Source organism: Anas platyrhynchos, chromosome 9 (genome assembly GCF_047663525.1).
Source record: "Anas platyrhynchos isolate ZD024472 breed Pekin duck chromosome 9, IASCAAS_PekinDuck_T2T, whole genome shotgun sequence".
Classification (NCBI taxonomy): domain Eukaryota; kingdom Metazoa; phylum Chordata; class Aves; order Anseriformes; family Anatidae; genus Anas; species Anas platyrhynchos.
In genome coordinates, this window is record NC_092595.1 from 17,957,774 (window position 1) to 17,981,669 (window position 23,896).

General features: G+C 49.0%; 3 protein-coding genes across 8 annotated transcripts in view; 1 reads left to right on the forward strand and 2 right to left on the reverse strand.

Moving 5' to 3' along the window:
- Window positions 1-23,896, forward strand: part of OTOS (otospiralin) — a 439,145-nt gene that overhangs the window by 197,109 nt on the left and 218,140 nt on the right. For 2 of the 3 annotated variants that reach the window (XM_072042617.1, XM_072042619.1), the window contains exons 1-2: window positions 2,029-2,129; window positions 2,959-3,060. The gene's annotated coding sequence lies outside the window, so the exon portion shown is untranslated. Of the gene's footprint in view, window positions 1-2,028; window positions 2,130-2,958; window positions 3,061-23,896 lie in introns of those variants that run through there. The other variant, XM_072042616.1, reaches the window with a different exon arrangement.
- Window positions 13,667-15,797, reverse strand: LOC139998586 (PHD finger protein 7-like). 2 transcript variants are annotated; one of them, XR_011811488.1, is made up of 5 exons: window positions 15,681-15,797; window positions 15,487-15,593; window positions 15,126-15,242; window positions 14,797-14,921; window positions 13,667-14,691 (listed from the first exon to the last, which is right to left on the reverse strand). XR_011811488.1 is itself a non-coding variant. In XM_072042622.1 (4 exons), exons 1-4 carry the CDS (start codon window positions 15,765-15,767, stop codon window positions 14,582-14,584), a joined length of 633 nt encoding a protein of 210 aa, XP_071898723.1. In that variant the 5' UTR covers window positions 15,768-15,787; the 3' UTR covers window positions 13,667-14,581. The 2 variants fall into 2 exon arrangements, 1 of the variants encoding a protein (XP_071898723.1); XM_072042622.1 differs by having other exon boundaries at window positions 15,487-15,787.
- Window positions 19,469-22,756, reverse strand: LOC119717727 (PHD finger protein 7-like). 3 transcript variants are annotated; one of them, XM_072042557.1, is made up of 8 exons: window positions 22,250-22,756; window positions 21,952-22,043; window positions 21,660-21,761; window positions 21,392-21,516; window positions 21,115-21,277; window positions 20,921-21,027; window positions 20,560-20,676; window positions 19,469-20,355 (listed from the first exon to the last, which is right to left on the reverse strand). In XM_072042557.1, exons 1-8 carry the CDS (start codon window positions 22,293-22,295, stop codon window positions 20,031-20,033), a joined length of 1,077 nt encoding a protein of 358 aa, XP_071898658.1. In that variant the 5' UTR covers window positions 22,296-22,756; the 3' UTR covers window positions 19,469-20,030. The 3 variants fall into 3 exon arrangements, with proteins under 3 accessions (XP_071898658.1, XP_071898659.1, XP_071898657.1); XM_072042558.1 differs by having other exon boundaries at window positions 19,469-20,125; window positions 20,231-20,355; window positions 20,921-21,277; XM_072042556.1 differs by having other exon boundaries at window positions 20,921-21,277.

The following is a 23,896-nucleotide window of genomic DNA, read 5'->3' on the forward strand; positions in this document are numbered from 1 at the left end:
TGGTACCTCGGAGTGGGTGCCCTGTGTTTGCCAAAGGGGTAGCTCCTACTTCAGCCATGCTGCATACAGATATTGATGTAGTAAATTAACGTGTACGTATACAGAAGTCTCTTGGCAACCTGAAACTAACACTTGTCTTCACGAATAGGGTTTCTCTAAGCAGCATTCTGTTGTCCAACTTTTAATAAAGTCTTGTAAAGAAGCAGTAAAGCTGAATATGAAGGCATTACCTTTCACCAGGATATCAAATATGTATGGCACAAATTACAGCTAGTCTAATCATTCAGTTTGTCAGGCTATACTGTAACAATACATGCAAACAAACCATTCACATATGATATTGTAGCTGTAAATTAAGCTATGTTTAATCTTCAAGCACCAATGGGAAAATTTTCCCATCTCAACTGTCCTGAATATGCAGAGGAGTTTGGTCCAATTAATTTCTGCAGCATAAGAACTATGAAGGCTCCTACTACAGCTTTTTAAATAGGCAGCTTTCACTAGTGATTAGAGCTTCTGGACACAGTGCCTTGAAGAATCCCTGTGGCAATATCTGAAAAGAAACATTAGTGTCATGTTCTTTCTATTTTTAATGCACTTCACTATGGAAACAGATTTATGTTTCTCTGCTGTGTGTGTCTGTTCATCTCCCTAGTAATTTTGAACTGTTGGATGGTATCAATCAAATGGGGCAGAGAGGCAAAGGTCTTCAAGCTAATTAGCTTCCTGCAAGTTTTTGTGAAAGTTACTGTCTGGATAGAAAGAGGAGAGCCCACTTATGCCTTCAGAAACTTAGTCTGCAACACGCATTTAACCTTTCTTACATAGCAAGAATTTACAGTGGGGCTGATTTGCCTTTTATTGTCTAAACGTGGGTAAGACTTGAGCTAGAGTAAGCTGAACCTGTCTCCATCGTCTCTGACAGCTGCAGGACTGTATGCTCGTGCTGCAGGAACTGAGCCTGGGCAGGAAGAGCACCATGACTTTGCTCTCTGCCAGCAGTAATAGACGTAGAGTGAGTTCTATGTTGAAGGGATGATTTTTGATCCAAGCTGTCATTTCTAAGCTACTTGTGCTCTATAGAATGTGATCTTGCTACAACAACCCACCAAGGCTGATTAGGGCCACTGACGGTGTGCATGGAGTGATGTGGGACAGTTAAGACAATTTTCTTTCTGTTGCTAAATTTTGGGCTGTGAGCTCGCGTACCTCTGTGACGTTGGGGTCTGTGATGGATGCCTATGCTTATGTCCATGTGTATTCCCTTCTGCACCTAATACCCATGGTATTGTTTCAGATGGTCTAAAACTGCTGAAACTATGGCTTACAATTGAGGTCCCTGGTCTCCCCCCCACCCCCTACACAATTCTGACCTTATTCCGTGACCCAAGAGAATGGGTTTCTCACCCAGTTTTTCTCTAGACAGTCCCTCTATCCACATGTAGACCGTGGGATGACTTGAAGAATGGTTGATCTTACCCTGTTGGATTATTTATTATTTAACTCTTGATTAGCCTAACTGCTGTTTGCGATGATGGTAATTCCATTTGTTTTAAGTGGAAGCCCCAGGATTGCAAGACTGATGGTCTTAAATTGGCTGTTTCTACAAGCATCTCCCGGATTCCCGTTTTCCCTTGGTGGTTTACTTCTCTTTCGTACCAGCTGAGTAAGAGAATGCATAACAGCAAGCACATCAGGAGTGCGGTGCTCGCCTTGTCTGACAGTACAGGAATAAGGGAGTGCTCACTGATGCTGACGAGAAGAAGCACGCTCAGATGATGTTTGGGAAACGTTTATCATGACAGATAAACAACGTGGAGCATTTGCTGTCATGGGAAATCATCAGAGCAAACAGTGAGGCAGGACTCAATTTCTTAGATACCAGTAGCTGCAGAGTAATGTAACATTAGTAGCTGCAGCAGACAAGTGAAAAAGTTACTACAGAGAGAATATCAATAGCAGAACTGCTTTGGAGGATGTCCTTGAGTAGCTTAGGATCAGATGCTTTGGGGGATGTGGGAGGCGAAGGGATAGTGGAGGGAGAGCATGATCATCTGCCAGCCAGTATTTGTGCCCACTGCTTTCTCTCACAAGCACTTCCCCAGCTCCGGACGGAATGGCTGCCTCAAGTAAGGAGTTCTGGGGAGCAAATTTAAAAGAGCTGGCTAACAAGGAGCCCTTTTCCTTTGAAAATCATTAATTGCTATGCTAATCTCTCTCTCTCTCTTTTTTTTTTTTTTAATGTGTTTAATAGGCAGATACACTTCAGAAAGGTAGCATTTGGCTTTGGCACACCGGGGCAGTGTTTTATTCTAAGGGAGCATCTTTCAAGATGAGACCTTCTCTTTGAATGCTAGCTTGAAGACTTCATGTCTGTTCTTCCACCATAAGACAGGCTTTCTTAGAGTATAATGTGACTCTGTGTGGGCTGGCTGACAAATTTCGTTTGGTTTTTGTTTACTCCGAAATTAACTTCCAGTAGATTTGGAGTGGGGGGAGTGGGTGGAAAGGAAGAGAGATGCTTCTCTTTTCCCAAGTGCTATTTAAAACAATAAATTGCACTCTCTTGGAAGCAGAACTGGATCTAATGTCTGAAGACATAGCAGCGATGGCAGTGCGTGCAAGATTAATTATCCTTTAATATGTAAGACTTGCATACCTAACCTTTTGCCCTTAGTGCTATCAGTTTCTCTGAAGGATAGTATCTCTGAAGTCCTCGTCTAGGCTTAGCTGTAGAAAAATGAAACGGCAGTGTGGTGCATATTTAAACATGACATAGCAGGCGAGGAAAGAAAGTGATCTGTCTTTTGATTGAAGATGAAATAGCTCCTAAACAAACAAGTGGAAAATTGGGTCAGCTATCTCCAAATACAAAATATTTTGAAAAATTGAGACAAAAGCATTAGGCTCATGTTTGAATATGGCTACTCAAAGTAATCATCTTTAAACTGTCACTAGGGGGACTTTGAAGATACCTGACTTTTCAGACGGCTTATCTGTGTGTTTCCCTGAAGTCTGCCTTGCAGGACTGAGGACAAGGGTTTTGCACATTCCTCTCAGGTAAAAAGTATTATTATTAATTTTTTAATCCTTCTGCCTTATGAAACGAACTGTCTGGAGCTATAAGCAAAGTATTTCACCATTTCTGGTGGGATCCTTGGAGTCAGTTAAAATAATTTATGCGCCTGTGCCATATGTCCCTTGCTGTTTTATCTGGGTTGTGTTACAATGTTAGAAGTCATGCCTGAGGTGGAATGTGGGATTTATTAGTTTTCTGCTGTGTCTTGGAGTATTTCTATGGCAAGCATAAAGAGATAAGGTGAGTGCTTAGGAAATTAGGTAAATGAATTTACTCCAAAACTTCAGTGGGGGCCCATGCCTTGATTCTGCAATGAAATTCCCTCCTGCAGAGCTCATAGCAGAACTGGGGCCTGTGCTTTCATGAAATGCTCTATTGTTATTGGGAGGATGTCTTCAGAAGGTCTCTACATATACAGGATAGCTCTTTAAAATAATTGGTTGAATATTAATTTCTGCCGTTCAGTGTAATTATATTAATTATGGGGAACTCATTAGGCACTAATGTAAATATTAGAACCTCTTCACTAACATTCACTGTAATTTAATGCTAATTCACAGAACTGTTATTAAACTGTTAATAGCCAGGACTGCAATCCACTGAAGTACATGCAATTGGTAACACATTTCAGGTGGTGAGCAATATTTATTATAGTCCACATACATGCTTTTGAACTTACAGTTGTGAGCTGTCTTCAGGCTCACCGTCACAAGTTAGAGAAGGTTTAGAGTAAACTGTCAAAGATTCTTGGGGTAATAACTAACTCGGCCTCTCTGGTTCTCCTACCTGCAATAAACACCTAGTTCTATGGTGAAAACGCGGTATAACTTTATATCTCATGGAATCTGTGTGGAAGTTGAGGTGATTGTATCTCTTCCTTAATTCTTAAACTCACTATGCTAACAAAGGCACTTCCCCAGTCTATTGTTTATTTTGTATCCATGCACTTGAGGTTTCTTTGGTGTAAGGGCTGCAAACACTGAGGTTGTTTCTGCCCACATGCACAGCTTGTGGTTATCTAGCACAGCTTGTGCTTAGGTGATGAAGCGGGTGCAAGAGGGGAATGACCTAGTTGTTTCTCATGAAATATTTACAGCTGTTATTTTGTTAGTCAAGGGGCAAAAAGGTAGAAATGAAGTCCGTCTGAAATAACTAGGTGATGGCCAGTGAATTCCAGGCTTTGGAAAATGCTGTATTTTAGCGTACAGCTTTCTTTTCTGAAGTGACAAAAACACAAACCAAAAGAAGTGCTGACATGAGGTTTGGCTGGCATATAGGTGTCTAAAATAGCTGTCCTGAAGGAGTCCATTTAGCTGCCGTCAAAGCCCTGGAAGGGGTATTAATTTAAAAATAAAAATAAAATAAGTCTTGGCTACCTGGCAGCATGGTGGGCCTGGGGCTTGCCTGGCTGTGCCAGGCCTGGGGGGCTGCACCCTGCTGCGGAGGGAGAGGGAGCCCCTGGGGAGGGTGGGTGGCTGTGCTGGCAGGGGGATGCCACTCGCAGGGCCAGGTTGTGGATCCTGCTTCTGCAGTTTGCTGATGCTTTTTTTGTAGTTTGTTTGGTTTTGGTTTTCCATTTGGCTGAGAGAAGCGGGGGACCCAAACTGCACTGCTTTTTCCACACGAGAGGTTAAATTCGTATTCCCTGGTGTCCTGTGCAGTGCTGAAGCCCTTGGACTGTGGGCACTTGGGGCTGGAAGCGTTCCTGCTTGTCCCGTTGAAGGTTTTAGAGATAATGGTCAAGGTGGGTGAAAGGAAGCACGTTCTTACAGTCCAGTAAGGCCCCAAATGTTAGAAGCCTGTTTTTTGCAGTCATCACTTCAGGGTAATTTATATACTTTCTGAAATGCCTTTTGGATAAAATTCTTCCCCCAACCCGCTCAGGTCTAGGGAGTTCAGGGCCTGGCCTCCCAACCCCAAGGCGCACGGTGCAGAGGAGCCTTCTCTGCAGCTGCTGCTGTGCAAGGAGCAAGGGAAAGGCCTCGTGGCCTGCCTGCCAGAGAGCAGGGCAGTGCGTTCCCAGTGCAAACAGGCTTTGTTTCCTCCCTGACTGTGGGTGTTGGAAGGGAACATGGTTTGATTTTCATGCCGGCTGCTAGCATTTTCCTTTGCAGCTAGCTGAAGACACTGAATAGCAAGTATGCTGTGCCAGGCGGCACTTCACGTGAATGTCTTGAGCTGGGCTGGAAGCAGCCTGCATGCTATCTCTGCCGCAGCAACGTGTCGAGAGTGTAGGTATGGTTCTCATAATCGTGCTTTCTCTTCCATGGCCAGATGCCTAAAAGGTCACTGATGGTGAATCTAGCTCATAGAAACTTTATTCAGAGTTATTGAACTTCATTGCTCTCAACACTTAATTTTTTTTTCCACTTTTCTAAAGAAAGTCACAATGCGCCATGCAAAGTAACAGCCTTGATGTTTTAATAAACATAGAATTGATGGATCAGCATTTTAAGAACACTTTTTTTTTTTTTTAAATCTTATTTCATTATATGATTGGTTCAGAGTAACTTTCCATACTGTCTTTAACAGCACCATCTAGTGGCTCTCAGGTAATGTTAACATTAATCATGGCTAAAACTGTTTCTTAAAATATTATAGGATATGCTATGTTTGGTTTATTTTATTACAAATACCAAAGGAGGCACATGGATTCTATATCGGTAAATATGGCATAAAACCACAGACCTTGACAAAAACATGTTGCTGAGCTCTCACACATTCTGTGTGTGTGTGGCAGACTAGTGCAGAATCCAGGGTTGTAATTGCATGTATATTTCATCTGAATAAATATTTGAGTACTCTAGAAGAGGGGTATTTCCTCATTCCTGTAATATGTTTTAAGAATCCTAGTTGCCATGCAAAATTTTCTATTAAAGAATATTTAATAGAAATAATCTGCTCTTGCATCAAACCTCCTGGCATGTATGTAGAGTCAGGAGAGATCAGTGAAGTCACTCACTGGAAGAACTGCCTTCTGAAGAGCATGAGGAATTTAAAATATTATTGAAGGCTTAGGAGTGTGAACTTTAATTTTTATTTATTCTGTCTCAGCAAACAGAGAAGATTGGTATTTCAGCAGTGTATGAGTGGGTCGAAATACCTTCCGTGTTCAACCAGGGAAGCTTCAAAACATAACCAAAGGTGATCTCCTTCTGTTAAAAGCCTTTACACAGAGTGCAGTACTAATGAAGAGTTTGTGGAGTGATGTGTGATGACCTTGGGAGTACCACTAGGATTCCTGCGAAGGAGTTTCTAAGTGGGCAAAGTATCCTGCCTGTCCTTCCTTCCCTTCCCCAGCCGGCATCTGGTAGGAACAGCAGCATACACAATGTGCTGCTTTTCATTAGTGATAAGTGAAAGGCATTAAGTGGAAGGCCAGGCAGAGATAGGGAGCTCCATTTTCATTGCAGTAACAGCTGATGATTCAACATCAGCTCTTCCTCATAATGTTGTGGCATCTGAGCTATCTAGAAAATCCAATTCCCTCCGTTAGGTGATCCCTTTGGCTAAACCTGGTGTTTACATGCATTTACATTTATTTACGACAAGCCTTGTCATCAACAATTTAGCATTGGCTTCACCGAGTAGAAGCAGAACTTTTCTTGACCATTTGTTAAGGCATTCTGCAGAGTAACTGCAGCTGGAGGACAGAAAGCTCTCTAGAGAAGAGTTTTCTGTGTTTTCCATTTGATTTGTCCTCTGATTGCATAGAATAAAAATCACATGGAAAATATGAAGCTGAAGCAATTGTACTGCAGGCTATTTATTTCTAAGCAATATAGATTACTTAAAAAAAAAAAAAAAAAGAAAAAGAAAACAGGAGAAAAATGCAAAATAAGATGTATTGGAAAAGCCTAAATTAAGAGATTGTAGGGTGCAATTTGACATAACAGGAGGCAAGGTGCTGCCCTGGCTGTCTCAAAAGATGTGTGCTCCCTAGCTAACTGGGGCTAGTAGGCATGGTTGGCCAGGTCACTGTTATTTCTTCTACACTTCTACTTGCTTTCCCCACACTGTCTGTTTGAGTTGTAAGCTCTTGACAACAGATTTTTGTCAGTCTCTTCCTTACTTTGCATGACCTGATACTGTAGTGAGCATCATGAACTGCAGCCTCAGCAGGTGCGTGTCCCCCCAGCTCTCCTCACTGCTGCGAAGCTGTATTTGCAGCAGCTTGGAGGGTACCCTCGTGCGGGAGAACTTGGAGTCACAGTAAATGTGGCCTGTGTTTTTCCACAGGAATGGTATCTATTTGGTGTATTTCCACTGAGCTTTCTGCTTCATATCTGGAATGAAAGTGAAATAGCAAGTGATGAAAATAGGGATAAAAATGATGAGGAGGATTTATGCATATAATAATCATCTCCAGTTATTAAGGCTTTGCCGTACCCTTTTTCAGAGATATTTATATGAGTCAGTGAGATCTGATGACTTGCTCAAGGTCACAGAGCAAGTTTGTGGCAGAGACAGAAATAGAAATTGCATCTTGAATGTCAGTACAGTATCATATTCACAGGCTTTTATTTGTACAGCCTTGAAAACACTGTTGTGCTGGATGATGCAACAAGGCCACAGGCTATGAAGAAAGATGGAAGCACCCAAAAATAAGTTAGCAATGCATACTGGGTTTTAAAAAATCTGCTTTTCCATCTTTCTTCAGCTTTAGATTGGCATAACTTTGTTAACTTGAGTAAAACTAAGGTTACACAGAATTACAGAAACAGTAGTGAACTGTTTCTGGGATTCTTCATGCCTTGATAAAGAAACTGGCAAACACTCTCCCCAGGCAACCTTGATACAATCATCCTCGCTAACTGGTGACAGGTAGGATGTGTGCAGAGCTGAGCCTACTTCACTTCTAAGAGCAGGGAAGTAAAGTTTGTCCTGTGAGCATGCTGCTGTGGTACCAGTGTTTGGAGCTGCCCTATTACTGTGTGAAAACTCTCCTTGCTTTTGGCCCTGTCACAGTGACATAAACTCTACTTCCCTGAGCAAGAAAGCTACATCTGACTTAGTGCTGAATAGTGTACAAGCCCAGTTCAAAATGTTAGTCCAAGAGCTACTCTGGGGCAGGAGAAATAATGTAAGTATTTCCAGGATCTTTGCAGGAGAAACAGAAGCCAAATAATCTACTGCAGCCATGCTCAGCTTCAAGAGGCATGTGGAAATGGAGAAGTAGCTCGTGCCAGTTTGTTAAAAGGAAACTGAAAGTTACAGGTAGCATGAATACTACACTGGAGGCAGAGAATAAATGTTTCCCCCTTACTGAGAAATAGTTCAGAAAGGACAGAAAAAGATGTGTGAGTGCTTAATAGCAGCATTAGTGGTTGCTGTTGAAAGCAAGAAAGAGTACTTTTAAAGCCTAAAGCTTTATCTAAATAAGGAAAATACAAAAGGTTTATAAAATCTGTCAGGTTAAATAAGGTGTAATACTGTAAAAAGAGTTGGAGGACCACTTGTAAACAGGCATCAGAACTAGTAAAATATAAATGTTCAAAAACATCAGCATTGGGGAGTATGCCAGAATAATCTGTAGAGCTGGTAAATTCATTCGTTGCATCTGTTGCTCATTGGGAAGAACTGGTAGTTCCCAAGATGGAATTCTTTCTGATGAATTCTTCTTTAAGAAATGTCTTTCAAATTTAATAATTTGTAGGGGAATTTATATATCCAATAGAAAAAGTTGCTAAGCAGTTTGTTAATTAACCCCAGCTTTCTGCAGGAATTTAAGAACGAGATAGCAAGACTAACCAAGATGTGGCGATGCATAAATGTACTTGTACCTGAGGACTGAAAGATGGCAAATTTGACCTTACTTTCTTAAAAGGTGGAAGAGGAAACCACAGGCTGATGAGCTTGAGATATGTAAAAGGAAAAATTGTTAGTCATAGTGTATTGGAAGAAAAAATTAAAAAATGGTGGCTACAGGGATGAACTTCTTTCAAGGTCAGGAATTAGCCTGGCTTTTGGAAAGAAAAGTCGGATGTCAAAATGTTGGAGCCTTTCTAATGAGTTAGCAGATGTATCTGTTCTGGGACCTGTGGTGGTGTGCATATGCATAAGCGATCTGTTAAGAGCTGGAATTCCTGATGTCATTCATGACTGCACGGAATAACTTTGAATTATTAATGGTGACTGAAGATTTTTTTTAAGAACGTAATGAAACTGAGTGACTGCAGTAAAATACAAATGAAAAGTGGTGTAGGTAATGTGATGTATATGGAGGAGGAGTGAATCTGAGAGAGTGAGGGGTGGACTCTGAGCTGGTTCTTGAGTAAACTCCTGGGCTGTGATATAAATGCCATCTCAGTGTTCAGGAGTGGCCCTATAGGTTTGTCAGATATTAGAATTATTAGGGCATAATGGAGAGCAAATTTGGCATGGCATTACATTCTTTATGTGCTAGTTTTAAAGCAGAACTCCTGTCTCCTGAATACCAGTGTGCAGGTAGGAGCCTGTGGCTCCCCAGTCTGCCCTGTTCATACTAAAACTGAGTGAGGGGAGAGAAGCAGTGGGGCTGATTCAAAGCTTGAAAAGGGCTTTATGAAATAAATTAATAGGTAGAGATAGATGTCTCTAATTGCAAGAGCTGGGGAGCATTAAGCTGGCAGGAGACTGGTTGAGGGTGAGTGTTGCTTTTCGTATGACCCAGTCTTCCATTCCTTCCAGGTTACCTCGTTTTGGCCACAGTCATAGGCAGCACACAGTGGCCTGTGTGGATGTTTGTATCTCCTGCTGTAGTTGTCTTGTGTGGCTTGATGTCATTTGGGAAACTTAACCGAGTACTAATGGAGCTGTTAACTGCAGGGCTGGCCTCCCATCCATATGTCGGCTCGTTGTCGTTAGTGCTAATTCAGGGTCAGAAATCAAGCAGATGAGAGTCGACAGCTGCTTATCCTGCCCAAGCTGCTTGTGTTCAGTTTCTAGGAGTAAATTTATTTTGTCATTACTTCAGAGCCACTGCTTGTGCGGGGAGCAGTGGGAAGGTCTGCGAGCATTTCCACAGCCACGTGTGAATGGCTGCACCCCCAGCCCAGACAGGCAGAAATCCAGGCTGTGTCTGCAGTCTTGCTGGGGAACAGTGATACAGCGGCAGGAAATTGTAGCCCTGAGCAATGAAATGGGAATGTTGTGTTTTGGTTTCAGCAGTATATTGAAAATCAAAATGTTGTACGTAATTCTAAAAGACTACAGAAGCCAAAAGATAAAAGCAAGAGCATCCCATGTGTTTTTACAACATTCAAACAACTACAACTAAAGCTGGGCCACTGCCAGCCTTTATCAAAAGGCTGTGTTGTTTTTTTTTTGCATTCCAAGCAAAAAAAAGGACAAAATTACAAAGAATATACCAACCCTTTATATACAACTAGAGGATGAAAAATCTCCAAAACTATTGAATTTTTTCTTTGAAGAGTCTTTTCATGTTCCATTCAGAGATGAAAGCTGAGAGTTGGTGCAGGTACAGACCTAATGGGTTAAGTGACTAGTGAGAACACGTGTCAGCACATGAAAGGTGCTAGCAATGGTGTGTTTATCTGAAGGAAATGCTGTTCCTTGTAATTTGAGTGATTTGATGGAAAATGTTTTGGGGAATTGGTGAGTTTCATTTGTCCTGAAAAAGCTGAGAGGTTTTGCATTCCTGAGTGCCTGGCTGTCACTGTTGATCTATATCCAGGTAACTTAGTTTTTAGAATTCAGAGGTGTGCAATTGGACTGTGTTTTTGATACCCTTCAGTACCTTGCTGGTGTTCCCTTCACCGAAAGATGTGCAGGTAAGATAGGTTGTGTGGCCTCTGGTTAGGACACAAGACTGATCTTAATGCACTTTTCAAAGTTGGACCTAAGAGCTGTAATCATATGTGATTCAAATTTTCACAGGTGTAGTCCCGGTACCAAGTAGTTGCATGTGCTGCAGTGCTGTTCAAGAAGCCTGTTGGACCTGTAGTTGTTCAGGCTTTATGGTGTCACTAGTATACACGGAGTAGGTCAGTAGTGGCTGAACACTTGTGAGCAGAGAAACTAAGAAAGGTTCAACTTTATTTTTTATTCACCTTAAAGCTCAATAATCAATAATTCTTCTTTATTTAAAAAGAAGATCAGTGTTTTATAATGATGGTTTGGATGCACTTTGCTGCTGCAAATGTAGAAACGTAGATGAAGAGTACAGGTCCCTACCAAGGATTGTTACTTGTCTCGCTGGAGAGAAGATCTGAGCTTGGGTCTGTGTCTTTCTGTTCTGTTACTTGCCACCTATTTGAGATGAGACTATAAGAAATACTTAAAATATAATAAACTATCTACCAGGAACAATTGCATGCTTTTTCTAAGGTCCTGATGGTTAAAAATGGACTTCTTTCCCTTGTGGTGTGTTGATTTTTTTTTTGTTTGTTTGTTTTTTTATGAATTTGCACCACATATAATTTCAAAATCTTTAATAGCCTTGAAAATGCTTATTCATATCACGACACAATATACTGCTTAAATAAGCAGTTATTTCATAACAGTAATTTCCAAAAGCAGTAGACAAAGGTGGACTCAATTTTGTTATACGCCAATTTCATTAGGTAGCTGAATTTTCAAGCAGGAGACAAACATGGAAATACAGATATTACAAAATAAATCAGTGCAAATTTTAATTTTCTAATTGCTTATATTCTGGAGAAGTTCAGTGTTTGTCTCCCTAGATAATGCAGGAGCTCTCTGGGAGTTATGTGAACAAGGGTGAGCAAGTACAATATTCATACACCTTGAAATATTTGAAAGTACAGTTCAGTTGGTCATAAACCAGATAATTTTAGTTAAATGTTTGCATATTTTATGCATAAAATTTCATGGATCACATAGTTGGTGTTATAAGGTAAATTTTTGGCACTGTGTCCAAACTGCCATTTTATATGGGAGATTGTGGATAAAATAAACGTCAGTGATGTTTATTGAATGTGCAGAAACCAGCATTCAGTGGAATCAAGAAATTATCCTTCACCTTCCACTGCCTCAGAAAAAAAAATCATTTTTTTGGACCAAGCTTTCTGAGGAAAAAATATATAACCAGTTTTTGTTGACTGCAAGTGAAGATGAAAATAAGAGACCGTAGAAATGTTGATTATTAAACCTAGAAAGATCAGATTCAGATACGGTAATGTGTGAATTGAATGATAAAATGCTGGCAAAGAGCATACATGGCATGAATCATCCCGGTAAAATGGAGAAAACTATTTAACCACATGAAAAAAATTATACTCTCACATAAAAAGTTACTAGTTTGTTTTACTTTATCTGGCACTTTATTATTCCTGAAGTTTTAAAGAACTCTGGCCTCTTAGCTCCTATGATGAGTGCTCTAATTATGAACATTAAGAATGTCTTCTGATTGTTTTGAGTTAGCTAATAACTTGATATGCTAAATAAATCAAGCAGTTCCCAACCCAAATGAAGTGTCTGTCTTTAGAAATACTGTAGGCTCCCTCTCTGCTGTGCAAAATGGGTCTGAACAGCTGGAACAAATGTTATTGTCACTAAATTATAAATTACAACTGTCAAGAATAAAACATTTAGTTCCAGCACTCGAGAAATAGATTTTTAAGAAGTCTTCTCATTTATCAGTTTAGCCATTGATTATGTGTTTAAGGTCATTGAATCAGAGCAGTGATGAGTGGAATTCTTGATTTCTCAAATACCCAGCTAAATGTACCCATAGTTTCACATCTAAAAACTTGGTAATCCTTAAAAATGCCCCAAAGCATCTAAGGAGCTAATGCTGTATGTAACCAAGTATGTACTGCCTTTCTGATTACTAGTAATGTTTCCTGAGCAGGAGAGGAGGATCCGTGAGCCTCCATGAGCCCTTTACTTGTCTGGTTTCCAGCCTGTCTAGTGCTAAAACAGTGCCATCTGAGCTTCCCAAAGGTGGTGACTGCCTTGATGGTTTAGTGAGTGCTGGGAGGTCGGGGCTGGGGTCAGGCTGAGCTGTCTTGCATTAAACACCTATCTGACAATCTCCTTTTCTTTAGTGCAAGAAGCAGGAGGAGGAAGGTTCCTGTATAATCCAAAATAGATATGATTTTCCATTGCAAAGCCTGCTGCTGTTCCTCAGGCTTGTCTTGAGATGTATCCTGAAATAACCATGAATCTTTGATCCAGTATGTTTTTCAGTGTTGGTCTCTGCATGGTGTTTTTACAATTTTATTTTCTGTGTACATGGATGGCTTCAGTCTCCACGAGAATAGAGGGGGCTACCAGTTGCAGTCTTCTCGAGTTTTGTGCCTGTTTTCACAAATCTGTACTAATTAAGGTCATTTTGACCAGAAGGTTAAGGAATATCTGCAGTGTGCTTATGTTAGTGCTGTGCTTACATACTGTTTCTGCGTTCAAGATTTCTGTTTGTGAAACTACTGATTCAACACCTTTCAGGTGCCATTTCAATGGAAATAACTAAGATGTGCAAAGATCTCCTTTTGACACGATACACAGTTGGGAGGAACTATAAAGGAGGATAAATGTGTTCTTGTGCTGCAGAAATACGTGAAAACTGTTTTTCCTGAAGATATACTGAGGGGTTACATGTATTGCCTTTGATGCCTTTTATGATGCTTCCTGCAAAGATTTAAGAAATGTTGGTGTTTAGTGAATGTCTATTGGAAAGCATTCTGTCTTTATCTGTCCAGCTATCAGACCTCTTAAAGCTTGTAGGAACCGACTTATCTTTGAGATTTCTGTGACTGCATTCAAGTAAGTCTTCAAAAATTGTGTGTAGTCTCAAGAGGGAGAGGGACACAGTCTTTACATGTTTCCTTAACCAACAACAAAAAACAAAATAACAGATAGAAATATCTTACCATTAGTGTGAAGTCTGTTATTGTTCTCTTTCTGAACGTTCTTCCCTAGCCTGTTAATTCTCAATAACTGCACAATTTGTATTAACAAGACAAACAGTACCACTGCAGAAGAGACAGGTTTATGAGAGATAAATGTGTTTGAGAACACCATTCCTACTAAAATGTGTTTTAGATTCCATTTTATTTTAGAATGGAATTTAGGAGACATCTCAACTAAGTTATCCACCTTTAAATATCAGTAAAACCAACTTGAAGAAAAAAAAAAAAAGAATTCAAGTCAGTAATTGCAGCTATAGAAAGTAGTAGAAATTGGCACTTTTGGGCTGAACATGAGAAGAAAGGCAGAAATACTTATTTATCAGGTGTAACTTGATAGCTCAGCAATTTTTTAAACAAAGTGATCCTCTTTCTGCCTGAGGAATATCTCTTAGCTACTCAGTTCTCTTCAAAGGTACTCAGTAAACACCTCTGTGTGCTGCTGAAAACTCTGAATTCAGTACTGTAGTACGGAACCCAGAAGTTGTGATGTGGTGTTTTTTCTTCCTCTAGTGACAGAGCACCCAAATAATATCTGCATGGACTGGTTTCACTTGCAAATTCATGTTGAGAAAATGTTTCTGGAGTAAACTAGGTTATTCCATTGCAGAAAACAAGAGAGGTATGTTGACTAAATGGGCTGGGATCCGGGCTGTGGCCGGCTGTAGGGGCTGTGGCGCTGGGGCAGCACCCTGCCACGGCCGGCTCTCCTCTCCGGTGGTGAGGGTGAGGAGCTGGGAGCTGCAAGGGGAGGCAGGAAGGTCAGCGGATGTGCCCACCCTGCCTGGCCTGCAGAGGGCACGGAGGGCTCTGGCGCCCCGAGCCTGAGCACGCCGTGCCCCTTACCAGTGCCAGTGCCCGGGCCAGCGCAGCCAGCGCACTCCCACTGCTGCGTGGTGTCCCCAAGGCCGGAGCATCGGCGGTGGGTCCCGCTGGCGGCACAGGAGGAGCAGAGCAGCAGCTGCCAGGGCCTGGGGAAGAAGTTGTGCTGGTGAGCACGCAGAGCCCAGCAGGCAGTGGCGCCACAAAGGCCCCCAAGGCTCCAGAACCATTGCTCACGGCGCCCCAGCAGAGGGGAAGGTGCCTGGGCAGAGCCCCAGCAGCCACTGCACGGCTTGCTGGAGATGTGGCTCACAGCCCCCAGCAGCCGGGGAGCTGCTGCTGTGGATGCTCACCCTTCCTCTTGCCACTGCTCGCGGCCTCCCCTGTACAGGCACTGCCTGGCATCGCAGCGGCCATACAGCTGCGGCAGTGCCGGCTCCTCCTCCTCGTCTTGCTCCCAAGCCGGCTTTCTTCAAGAGAAAGTAGGAAAGAAAGGTCACGAGCTCCTGGGGCACTCACTCAGCAAGTGTCAGTGCTGATGCTGGGACAGGGCTCAGGGGCATCCCTGGCGGCAGGCCAGCATCGTCCTGTCCCCCAGGCAGGCAGCCCCTTTTGTTGGGGACAGTCTGCCTGGAGGGATTAGGGCCTGGGGCTGTGCCCTCTCCTGCCTTGAGTGGGGTGGGAAGGAAGGAAGGAAGGAAGGAAGGAACGCACTTGTTGGGCACGCGGATTCCCATCTGCAGCATCTCAGGGAGAAAGCGCTCCCGGTCCCGGCAGTGAGGACACGCAAAGTGCCTGAGGCCCGCCCGAAGCGCCTGTCCCTGTGGAAGAGAGACTCCCCGTGTGAGCAGGACGCCGCTGCGGGCGCATGGTGTCCCTGCGGGCTGGCAGAGGGAAGGGCCTCCTACCTGGATGCAGCCGCGGTGGAACCAGGCGTGCTTGCAGGAGGGGCACACCATGGTGGTGTAGGAGAGGCTGTCCTCCACCACCTCCATGCAGATGATGCACGTGGTGTGCCCCTCCTGCAGTGTCTCCACGCTCTGCTGCGGGCGGTGCTCCCAGCAGAAGGAGCTGCGTGAGGACGGAAGAGTTGAGTGAGGCCAGGGACCACGCGTGCCACACCGGGGACTCTGCCTGCAGGGCGCAGGCTGAGGGGGCTGCAGCCCAAGCTAGGGCAGCTCGTACCTGTAGTCCCCAAAGAACTGCGAGATGCAGCCCCGCTGGGAGCTGCAGGGCAGGTGGAAGCGGCGCGAGCAGCGCTTCTGCCAGCAGGCGACGGTGGCCCCCTTCTTGCGGCAGACGCAGCAGCGCTGCAAAGAGCACAGCAGCCCCGTCAGGGACGTGGCCGGGGCCACTGGCACTTGCCCGGAGCTTGTCCAGAGCCTCGAGGCTTTCTTTGCCAGGGCTTGGGCTCAGCTGCCACAAGCCTCGTCTGCTCCAAAAAAGCCCTCACCTTGCGAGCTGCCCGACCCGCTACCCGCCTGATATCCGCGCAGAGGAATCCGAAGATTCCTTCCCCTTCGGCGCCTCGCTGGTACAGGCCCTGGGCTGGAAACTGGAAGACAGCAAAGCCCCGCAGCTGCTCAGGGCAAGGAGATAGGGACCGTGGTGGGGAGGCTGTGCTGGCAGCGCAGCAGGAGGAGGTGACAGCCAGCGAGCAGCGCGCTGGGGATGCCACAGTCCTGTGGGCTCCAGGTGCCAGGCAAGGGCTTGGGGAAAGGCGCGGGCAGCCGCGGGGAGCTCACCAGGCAGTGCACGTGGGCGCAGACCCCGTCCACCTGCAACATCGGCCCGCAGCCATCCAAGCTGGTGTCCGAGCGGTGGCACAGCACGCACTCTGGGGGAGGCAGGGCGGCAGCCATGGATGAGAGCATCCCCCCACTGAGCACCTGGCAGGTGTCCCCGAGGGACGCCCGCAAGGGCCTGCTCGGGGGCTCCTGGCAGGGCGTCCCCGGGTGTCCACAGCCCAAGCGGCTCTGCACAGCCCCAGGGGGTGCTCAGGGCCCTCCACCTCCAGGGAGCTGCTGGGGCATCTGCTCTCACCGTCCTCCTGTGCCTCAGGGGCCTTCTCCTCCTCTCCGGCAGCCATGCTGCGCAGCAACTCCTCGCCTCGCCTGGCCTCGCCTCGCTGCCAGGAGCTGCTGCCTCCACGCCTGGCGCTCACCAGAGACGCAAAGTCCCCCCCAGACTCGCCTGTGTCACTGGTGTCATTGTGCTCCCTCCGTGTCACTAGGAGACCATGGAGTGGTGGATGATGCGGCAGGGCCCAGGAGCTCCCCCAGCCTCACAGACACCCCCTGGGCTTCCAAGCCCACGGTGCAGCCTCTTCATCCCCGTGAATGGCCGTGGTGGCTTGGCCTAGGCTGGCGGCCAGGTGCCCACCCAGCTGCTGTCTCGTTCCCTCCTCAGCTGGGGAAGGGAGAGAAAATTCGAGGGAGAAACCCTCGTGGCTTGTGAGGAGGGCACAGGGAGATGGCTCACGGGCTGCAGGAGAAGCAGAGAAGTGAGAAACAAAGAAACAAAAGGAAACAACAACAACAACAACAACACCTTTCCCCCACCCGTCCTCTTCCCCCTCTTCCCCCCGAGTGGCGTAGGAGAATGCGGGAATGGTGGCTGCGGTCAGTCTGTAGCACTTGGTCTCTGCCGCTGCTTCTCGGTCACTCTTGTCCCCTGCTCCAACGTGGGGTCCCTCCCACAGGTGCCGTCCTTCCCAAACTGATCCGGCGTGGGCTTCCCACCCGCAGCAGCTCCTCGAGAACTGCTCCAGTATGGCTCCGTCCCACAGGCTCCATCCCTCAGGAGCACACTGCTCCAGCCTGGGTCCCCCCCGGGCAGCAGCTCCCCCTCCATCCCCTGCTCTTGCATGGGCTCCTCTCCACGGGCTACAGGGCTGGCCCAGAATCTGCTCCGGCAGGGGTCTTGCACAGGCCACAGCCTCTGTCACTGCAGGGCCACCTGCTCCAGCGGGGGCTCCTCCACGGGCTGCAGCGTGGAGCCCTGCTCCACTGTGGTACTCCATGGGCTGCAGGGGGACAGCCTGCTGCAGCAGGGGCCTCTCCACAGGCTGCAGGGGACTTGGGCTGCGTGCCTGGAGCACCTCTCCTCCTCTCTCCTTCTTCACTGGTCTTGGCGCCTGCAAGGCTGTTTCTCACTCCTTTCCCTCTCCCAGCTGCTGTGTAGACATGTTTGTTTTAGTTGGTTTTTGTTTTTTTCCCCTGTCTTTAATACGCTCTCCCAGAGTCGTTGCTTGTTGGCTTGGCTCTGGCCAGCAGCGGGGCCCTCATCTAACATGGGGCAGCTTCTGGAGTCTTCTCACAGAAGCCACCCCTACGGCCCCCTGCTACCCAAACCTTGCCACAGAAACCCACTAGAGATGCGAGGCTGGGACACGAAGTAGCAACAATGTCACGTCCAGGCCCAGTCCTGCCCAGCCTCTTCATGAATGATGCGCAGGGCGGAGCAGGCCGTGCCCTCAGCAAGTCTGCTGCTGATCCAAGCTGGGAGGAGATAGGGATGCAGCAGAGGGTGGTGCTGCCCTCCAGAGGGCCCTGGGCAGGCCGGAGAAATGGCCTGGCAGGATCCTCCTGGAGTTGGCGCCGGGGAAGCTTGAAGCTGAGGCCCTGGGGAGGAAAGCTGGAGAGCCCGAGGCTTGTTGGAGTTGCCCCAGCTGGAGGCCTGGGTCCAGTTCTGGGCTCCCCAGGACAGGAGAGCCATGGGCCTAGTGGAGGGAGCGCAGTGAATGGCAGCCAAGCTGGTGGCAGGACTGGAGCATCTGTCCTCTGGGGAGAGCTGGAGAGAGCCGTGACTGCTCGTTGTGGAGAAGGCCTGTGGGGATCTGGCTGAAGGATCTCAATATGTGAAGAGAAGGTGCAAAGGAGATGGAGCCAGGCTCTTCTCAGTGGTGCCCAGTGTCCACGTGGCTGCAGGTGGCCCTGCTTGAGCATGGGGGTTGGAGCAGGTGACCTGCAGAGGTGCCTTCCAAGCCCGAGCCCACTGTGTGTCCGGTGGTTTTGCAGGGACCTGAACCAAAGCGCGGCCATTCAGCCAGGCCCGAGCAGCGGGGCAGCTGTGAAGGAGGCTGCCAGGAGGCTGCCGTTCTGGATTTGCAAGGTCTTCTTGCATTGAAGCTTTTCCTCCGTTTTTCTTGCTTCCTCTTTCGTTTGAGGGAAGGAGGGACTGAATGGTTCCTGACAGACCTTTTCTGTCCTCTGCAGACGTCTCCGGTTTGATGCTTCCTTAATGGCTCCACTGATGTGTCGTGTTCTTGTCCCTTCCTTCTTTCTGGGCATCCTCTGCCTCCCTGTAGCATTCTCAAGGGTTAGTAGTGGTGGGAAGAGCAAGAAGAGCCTTTTCTGCAAAGACCTGTGCTTGCGATGGGGCTGGGCCTGGCACTTGTAGTCTTGTGAACCTGGTGTGTCTTCGTGGGCACCTGGCCCTTTCCTCTGCAGCTGGGAGTGGTTGGGGGTGGTCCTGAGCAAGGAAGGGGCTGTGGCCTCCTGTGTAGGGGAAGCTCCAGGCTGGCTGGTGACTGCAAGGGAGAGCTGAGGCGAGGCTGGCCTCCAGACCAAGCCAGGAGGTGTTGTGTCAGTATGGGAGGCGGGGAGGCTTATATTGATGAAGTACCTTCTATCTATCCTTCTATTTGCAGCCAGACCATTGCTGCAACTTGTTTGGCTTGAACTCTCTTTGCTGGAGCCCCTTCACAGGACACTGTATTTCAATCCATAATGCTGAAAGGAGAATATTGCTGTCTTTGGGTGGTAACTCTGCTTAGAGCCTTCTTCCAAAGCGGAGGCTGAGCATCAGCTTCTGGTAGGAGAAGGTAGTTCGAGGCCACAACCACTTTTAAGTTATTCTTTAATAAATATATTCCTTTAATGATAGTAAAACCAAAAAAGTGTTGGGCTAAATGTTTGTGCTCCAGTCCTGATTTGGTTGGTCTGTCTCTGCCTTGACTCTTCTCCGAGTTGTTCAAGTGCCCACGTGCTGAGGCTCTGCTTCTGCTCAGCACAGCACTGGGGGTCAGCTTCCTGCTTGGTGGTCAGGTCTGCTTTGTTAAATAGCAGTGCCTCCTTTCTTCTTTTTTCTTTTTTGAGGGGTGGGTGTTTTGCGTGTATTTATGTCTTAGTCTGAGTGTTCAAGAAGCGATAATCATGTAGACAAAAAACCAAAACCACTTTATTTGTACAGGCAAATGCACAAAGCGAGCCGCAGCACACTGTGCTCCCCCTGGAGCATCTGTCCCCAGGCCGGGATCAGGGCTGTGGCCGGCTGTAGGGGCTGTGGCGCTGGGGCAGCACCCTGCCACGGCCGGCTCTCCTCTCCGGTGGTGAGGGTGAGGAGCTGGGAGCTGCAAGGGGAGGCAGGAAGGTCAGCGGATGTGCCCACCCTGCCTGGCCTGCAGAGGGCACGGAGGGCTCTGGCGCCCCGAGCCTGAGCACGCCGTGCCCCTTACCAGTGCCAGTGCCCGGGCCAGCGCAGCCAGCGCACTCCCACTGCTGCGTGGTGTCCCCAAGGCCGGAGCATCGGCGGTGGGTCCCGCTGGCGGCACAGGAGGAGCAGAGCAGCAGCTGCCAGGGCCTGGGGAAGAAGTTGTGCTGGTGAGCACGCAGAGCCCAGCAGGCAGTGGCGCCACAAAGGCCCCCAAGGCTCCAGAACCATTGCTCACGGCGCCCCAGCAGAGGGGAAGGTGCCTGGGCAGAGCCCCAGCAGCCACTGCACGGCTTGCTGGAGATGTGGCTCACAGCCCCCAGCAGCCGGGGAGCTGCTGCTGTGGATGCTCACCCTTCCTCTTGCCACTGCTCGCGGCCTCCCCTGTACAGGCACTGCCTGGCATCGCAGCGGCCATACAGCTGCGGCAGTGCCGGCTCCTCCTCCTCGTCTTGCTCCCAAGCCGGCTTTCTTCAAGAGAAAGTAGGAAAGAAAGGTCACGAGCTCCTGGGGCACTCACTCAGCAAGTGTCAGTGCTGATGCTGGGACAGGGCTCAGGGGCATCCCTGGCGGCAGGCCAGCATCGTCCTGTCCCCCAGGCAGGCAGCCCCTTTTGTTGGGGACAGTCTGCCTGGAGGGATTAGGGCCTGGGGCTGTGCCCTCTCCTGCCTTGAGTGGGGTGGGAAGGAAGGAAGGAAGGAAGGAAGGAACGCACTTGTTGGGCACGCGGATTCCCATCTGCAGCATCTCAGGGAGAAAGCGCTCCCGGTCCCGGCAGTGAGGACACGCAAAGTGCCTGAGGCCCGCCCGAAGCGCCTGTCCCTGTGGAAGAGAGACTCCCCGTGTGAGCAGGACGCCGCTGCGGGCGCATGGTGTCCCTGCGGGCTGGCAGAGGGAAGGGCCTCCTACCTGGATGCAGCCGCGGTGGAACCAGGCGTGCTTGCAGGAGGGGCACACCATGGTGGTGTAGGAGAGGCTGTCCTCCACCACCTCCATGCAGATGATGCACGTGGTGTGCCCCTCCTGCAGCGTCTCCACGCTCTGCTGCGGGCGGTGCTCCCAGCAGAAGGAGCTGCGTGAGGACGGAAGAGTTGAGTGAGGCCAGGGACCACGCGTGCCACACCGGGGACTCTGCCTGCAGGGCGCAGGCTGAGGGGGCTGCAGCCCAAGCTAGGGCAGCTCGTACCTGTAGTCCCCAAAGAACTGCGAGATGCAGCCCCGCTGGGAGCTGCAGGGCAGGTGGAAGCGGCGCGAGCAGCGCTTCTGCCAGCAGGCGACGGTGGCCCCCTTCTTGCGGCAGACGCAGCAGCGCTGCAAAGAGCACAGCAGCCCCGTCAGGGACGTGGCCGGGGCCACTGGCACTTGCCCGGAGCTTGTCCAGAGCCTCGAGGATTTCTTTGCCAGGGCTTGGGCTCAGCTGCCACAAGCCTCGTCTGCTCCAAAAAAGCCCTCACCTTGCGAGCTGCCCGACCCGCTACCCGCCTGATATCCGCGCAGAGGAATCCGAAGATTCCTTCCCCTTCGGCGCCTCGCTGGTACAGGCCCTGGGCTGGAAACTGGAAGACAGCAAAGCCCCGCAGCTGCTCAGGGCAAGGAGATAGGGACCGTGGTGGGGAGGCTGTGCTGGGAGCGCAGCAGGAGGAGGTGACAGCCAGCGAGCAGCGCGCTGGGGATGCCACAGTCCTGTGGGCTCCAGGTGCCAGGCAAGGGCTTGGGGAAAGGCGCGGGCAGCCGCGGGGAGCTCACCAGGCAGTGCACGTGGGCGCAGACCCCGTCCACCTGCAACATCGGCCCGCAGCCATCCAAGCTGGTGTCCGAGCGGTGGCACAGCACGCACTCTGGGGGAGGCAGGGCGGCAGCCATGGATGAGAGCATCCCCCCACTGAGCACCTGGCAGGTGTCCCCGAGGGACGCCCGCAAGGGCCTGCTCGGGGGCTCCTGGCAGGGCGTCCCCGGGTGTCCACAGCCCAAGCGGCTCTGCACAGCCCCAGGGGGTGCTCAGGGCCCTCCACCTCCAGGGAGCTGCTGGGGCATCTGCTCTCACCGTCCTCCTGTGCCTCAGGGGCCTTCTCCTCCTCTCCGGCAGCCATGCTGCGCAGCAACTCCTCGCCTCGCCTGGCCTCGCCTCGCTGCCAGGAGCTGCTGCCTCCACGCCTGGCGCTCACCAGAGACGCAAAGTCCCCCCCAGACTCGCCTGTGTCACTGGTGTCATTGTGCTCCCTCCGTGTCACTAGGAGACCATGGAGTGGTGGATGATGCGGCAGGGCCCAGGAGCTCCCCCAGCCTCACAGACACCCCCTGGGCTTCCAAGCCCACGGTGCAGCCTCTTCATCCCCGTGAATGGCCGTGGTGGCTTGGCCTAGGCTGGCGGCCAGGTGCCCACCCAGCTGCTGTCTCGTTCCCTCCTCAGCTGGGGAAGGGAGAGAAAATTCGAGGGAGAAACCCTCGTGGCTTGTGAGGAGGGCACAGGGAGATGGCTCACGGGCTGCAGGAGAAGCAGAGAAGTGAGAAACAAAGAAACAAAAGGAAACAACAACAACAACAACAACACCTTTCCCCCACCCGTCCTCTTCCCCCTCTTCCCCCCGAGTGGCGTAGGAGAATGCGGGAATGGTGGCTGCGGTCAGTCTGTAGCACTTGGTCTCTGCCGCTGCTTCTCGGTCACTCTTGTCCCCTGCTCCAACGTGGGGTCCCTCCCACAGGTGCCGTCCTTCCCAAACTGATCCGGCGTGGGCTTCCCACCCGCAGCAGCTCCTCGAGAACTGCTCCAGTATGGCTCCGTCCCACAGGCTCCATCCCTCAGGAGCACACTGCTCCAGCCTGGGTCCCCCCCGGGCAGCAGCTCCCCCTCCATCCCCTGCTCTTGCATGGGCTCCTCTCCACGGGCTACAGGGCTGGCCCAGAATCTGCTCCGGCAGGGGTCTTGCACAGGCCACAGCCTCTGTCACTGCAGGGCCACCTGCTCCAGCGGGGGCTCCTCCACGGGCTGCAGCGTGGAGCCCTGCTCCACTGTGGTACTCCATGGGCTGCAGGGGGACAGCCTGCTGCAGCAGGGGCCTCTCCACAGGCTGCAGGGGACTTGGGCTGCGTGCCTGGAGCACCTCTCCTCCTCTCTCCTTCTTCACTGGTCTTGGCGCCTGCAAGGCTGTTTCTCACTCCTTTCCCTCTCCCAGCTGCTGTGTAGACATGTTTGTTTTAGTTGGTTTTTGTTTTTTTCCCCTGTCTTTAATACGCTCTCCCAGAGTCGTTGCTTGTTGGCTTGGCTCTGGCCAGCAGCGGGGCCCTCATCTAACATGGGGCAGCTTCTGGAGTCTTCTCACAGAAGCCACCCCTACAGCCCCCCACTACCAAAACCTTGGCATGTAAACCCACTACAACCACAAACGCTTTAACTTGTGGATGTAAATTATGGTTCAAATTTAGAATTAGATTTTCAAATTTAATAGAGTTTTCCAAGTAAAGGCTAGGTCTGATCCCCGTTAGGCATTTCTTTATTCTGGATTTAGTTTTAATATTAGCTTTTGGATCCTGCTCTGGCCAGTCAGCATCACTCTTAGGTGCTGTTCCGGGAAGATGCAACGTACACACTGCTCTGACATTATCTCAAAGGACTTAATATCACAGCATCACACAGAATCACAGAATTTCTAGGTCGGAAGAGACCTCAAGATCATCGAGTCCAACCTCTGAC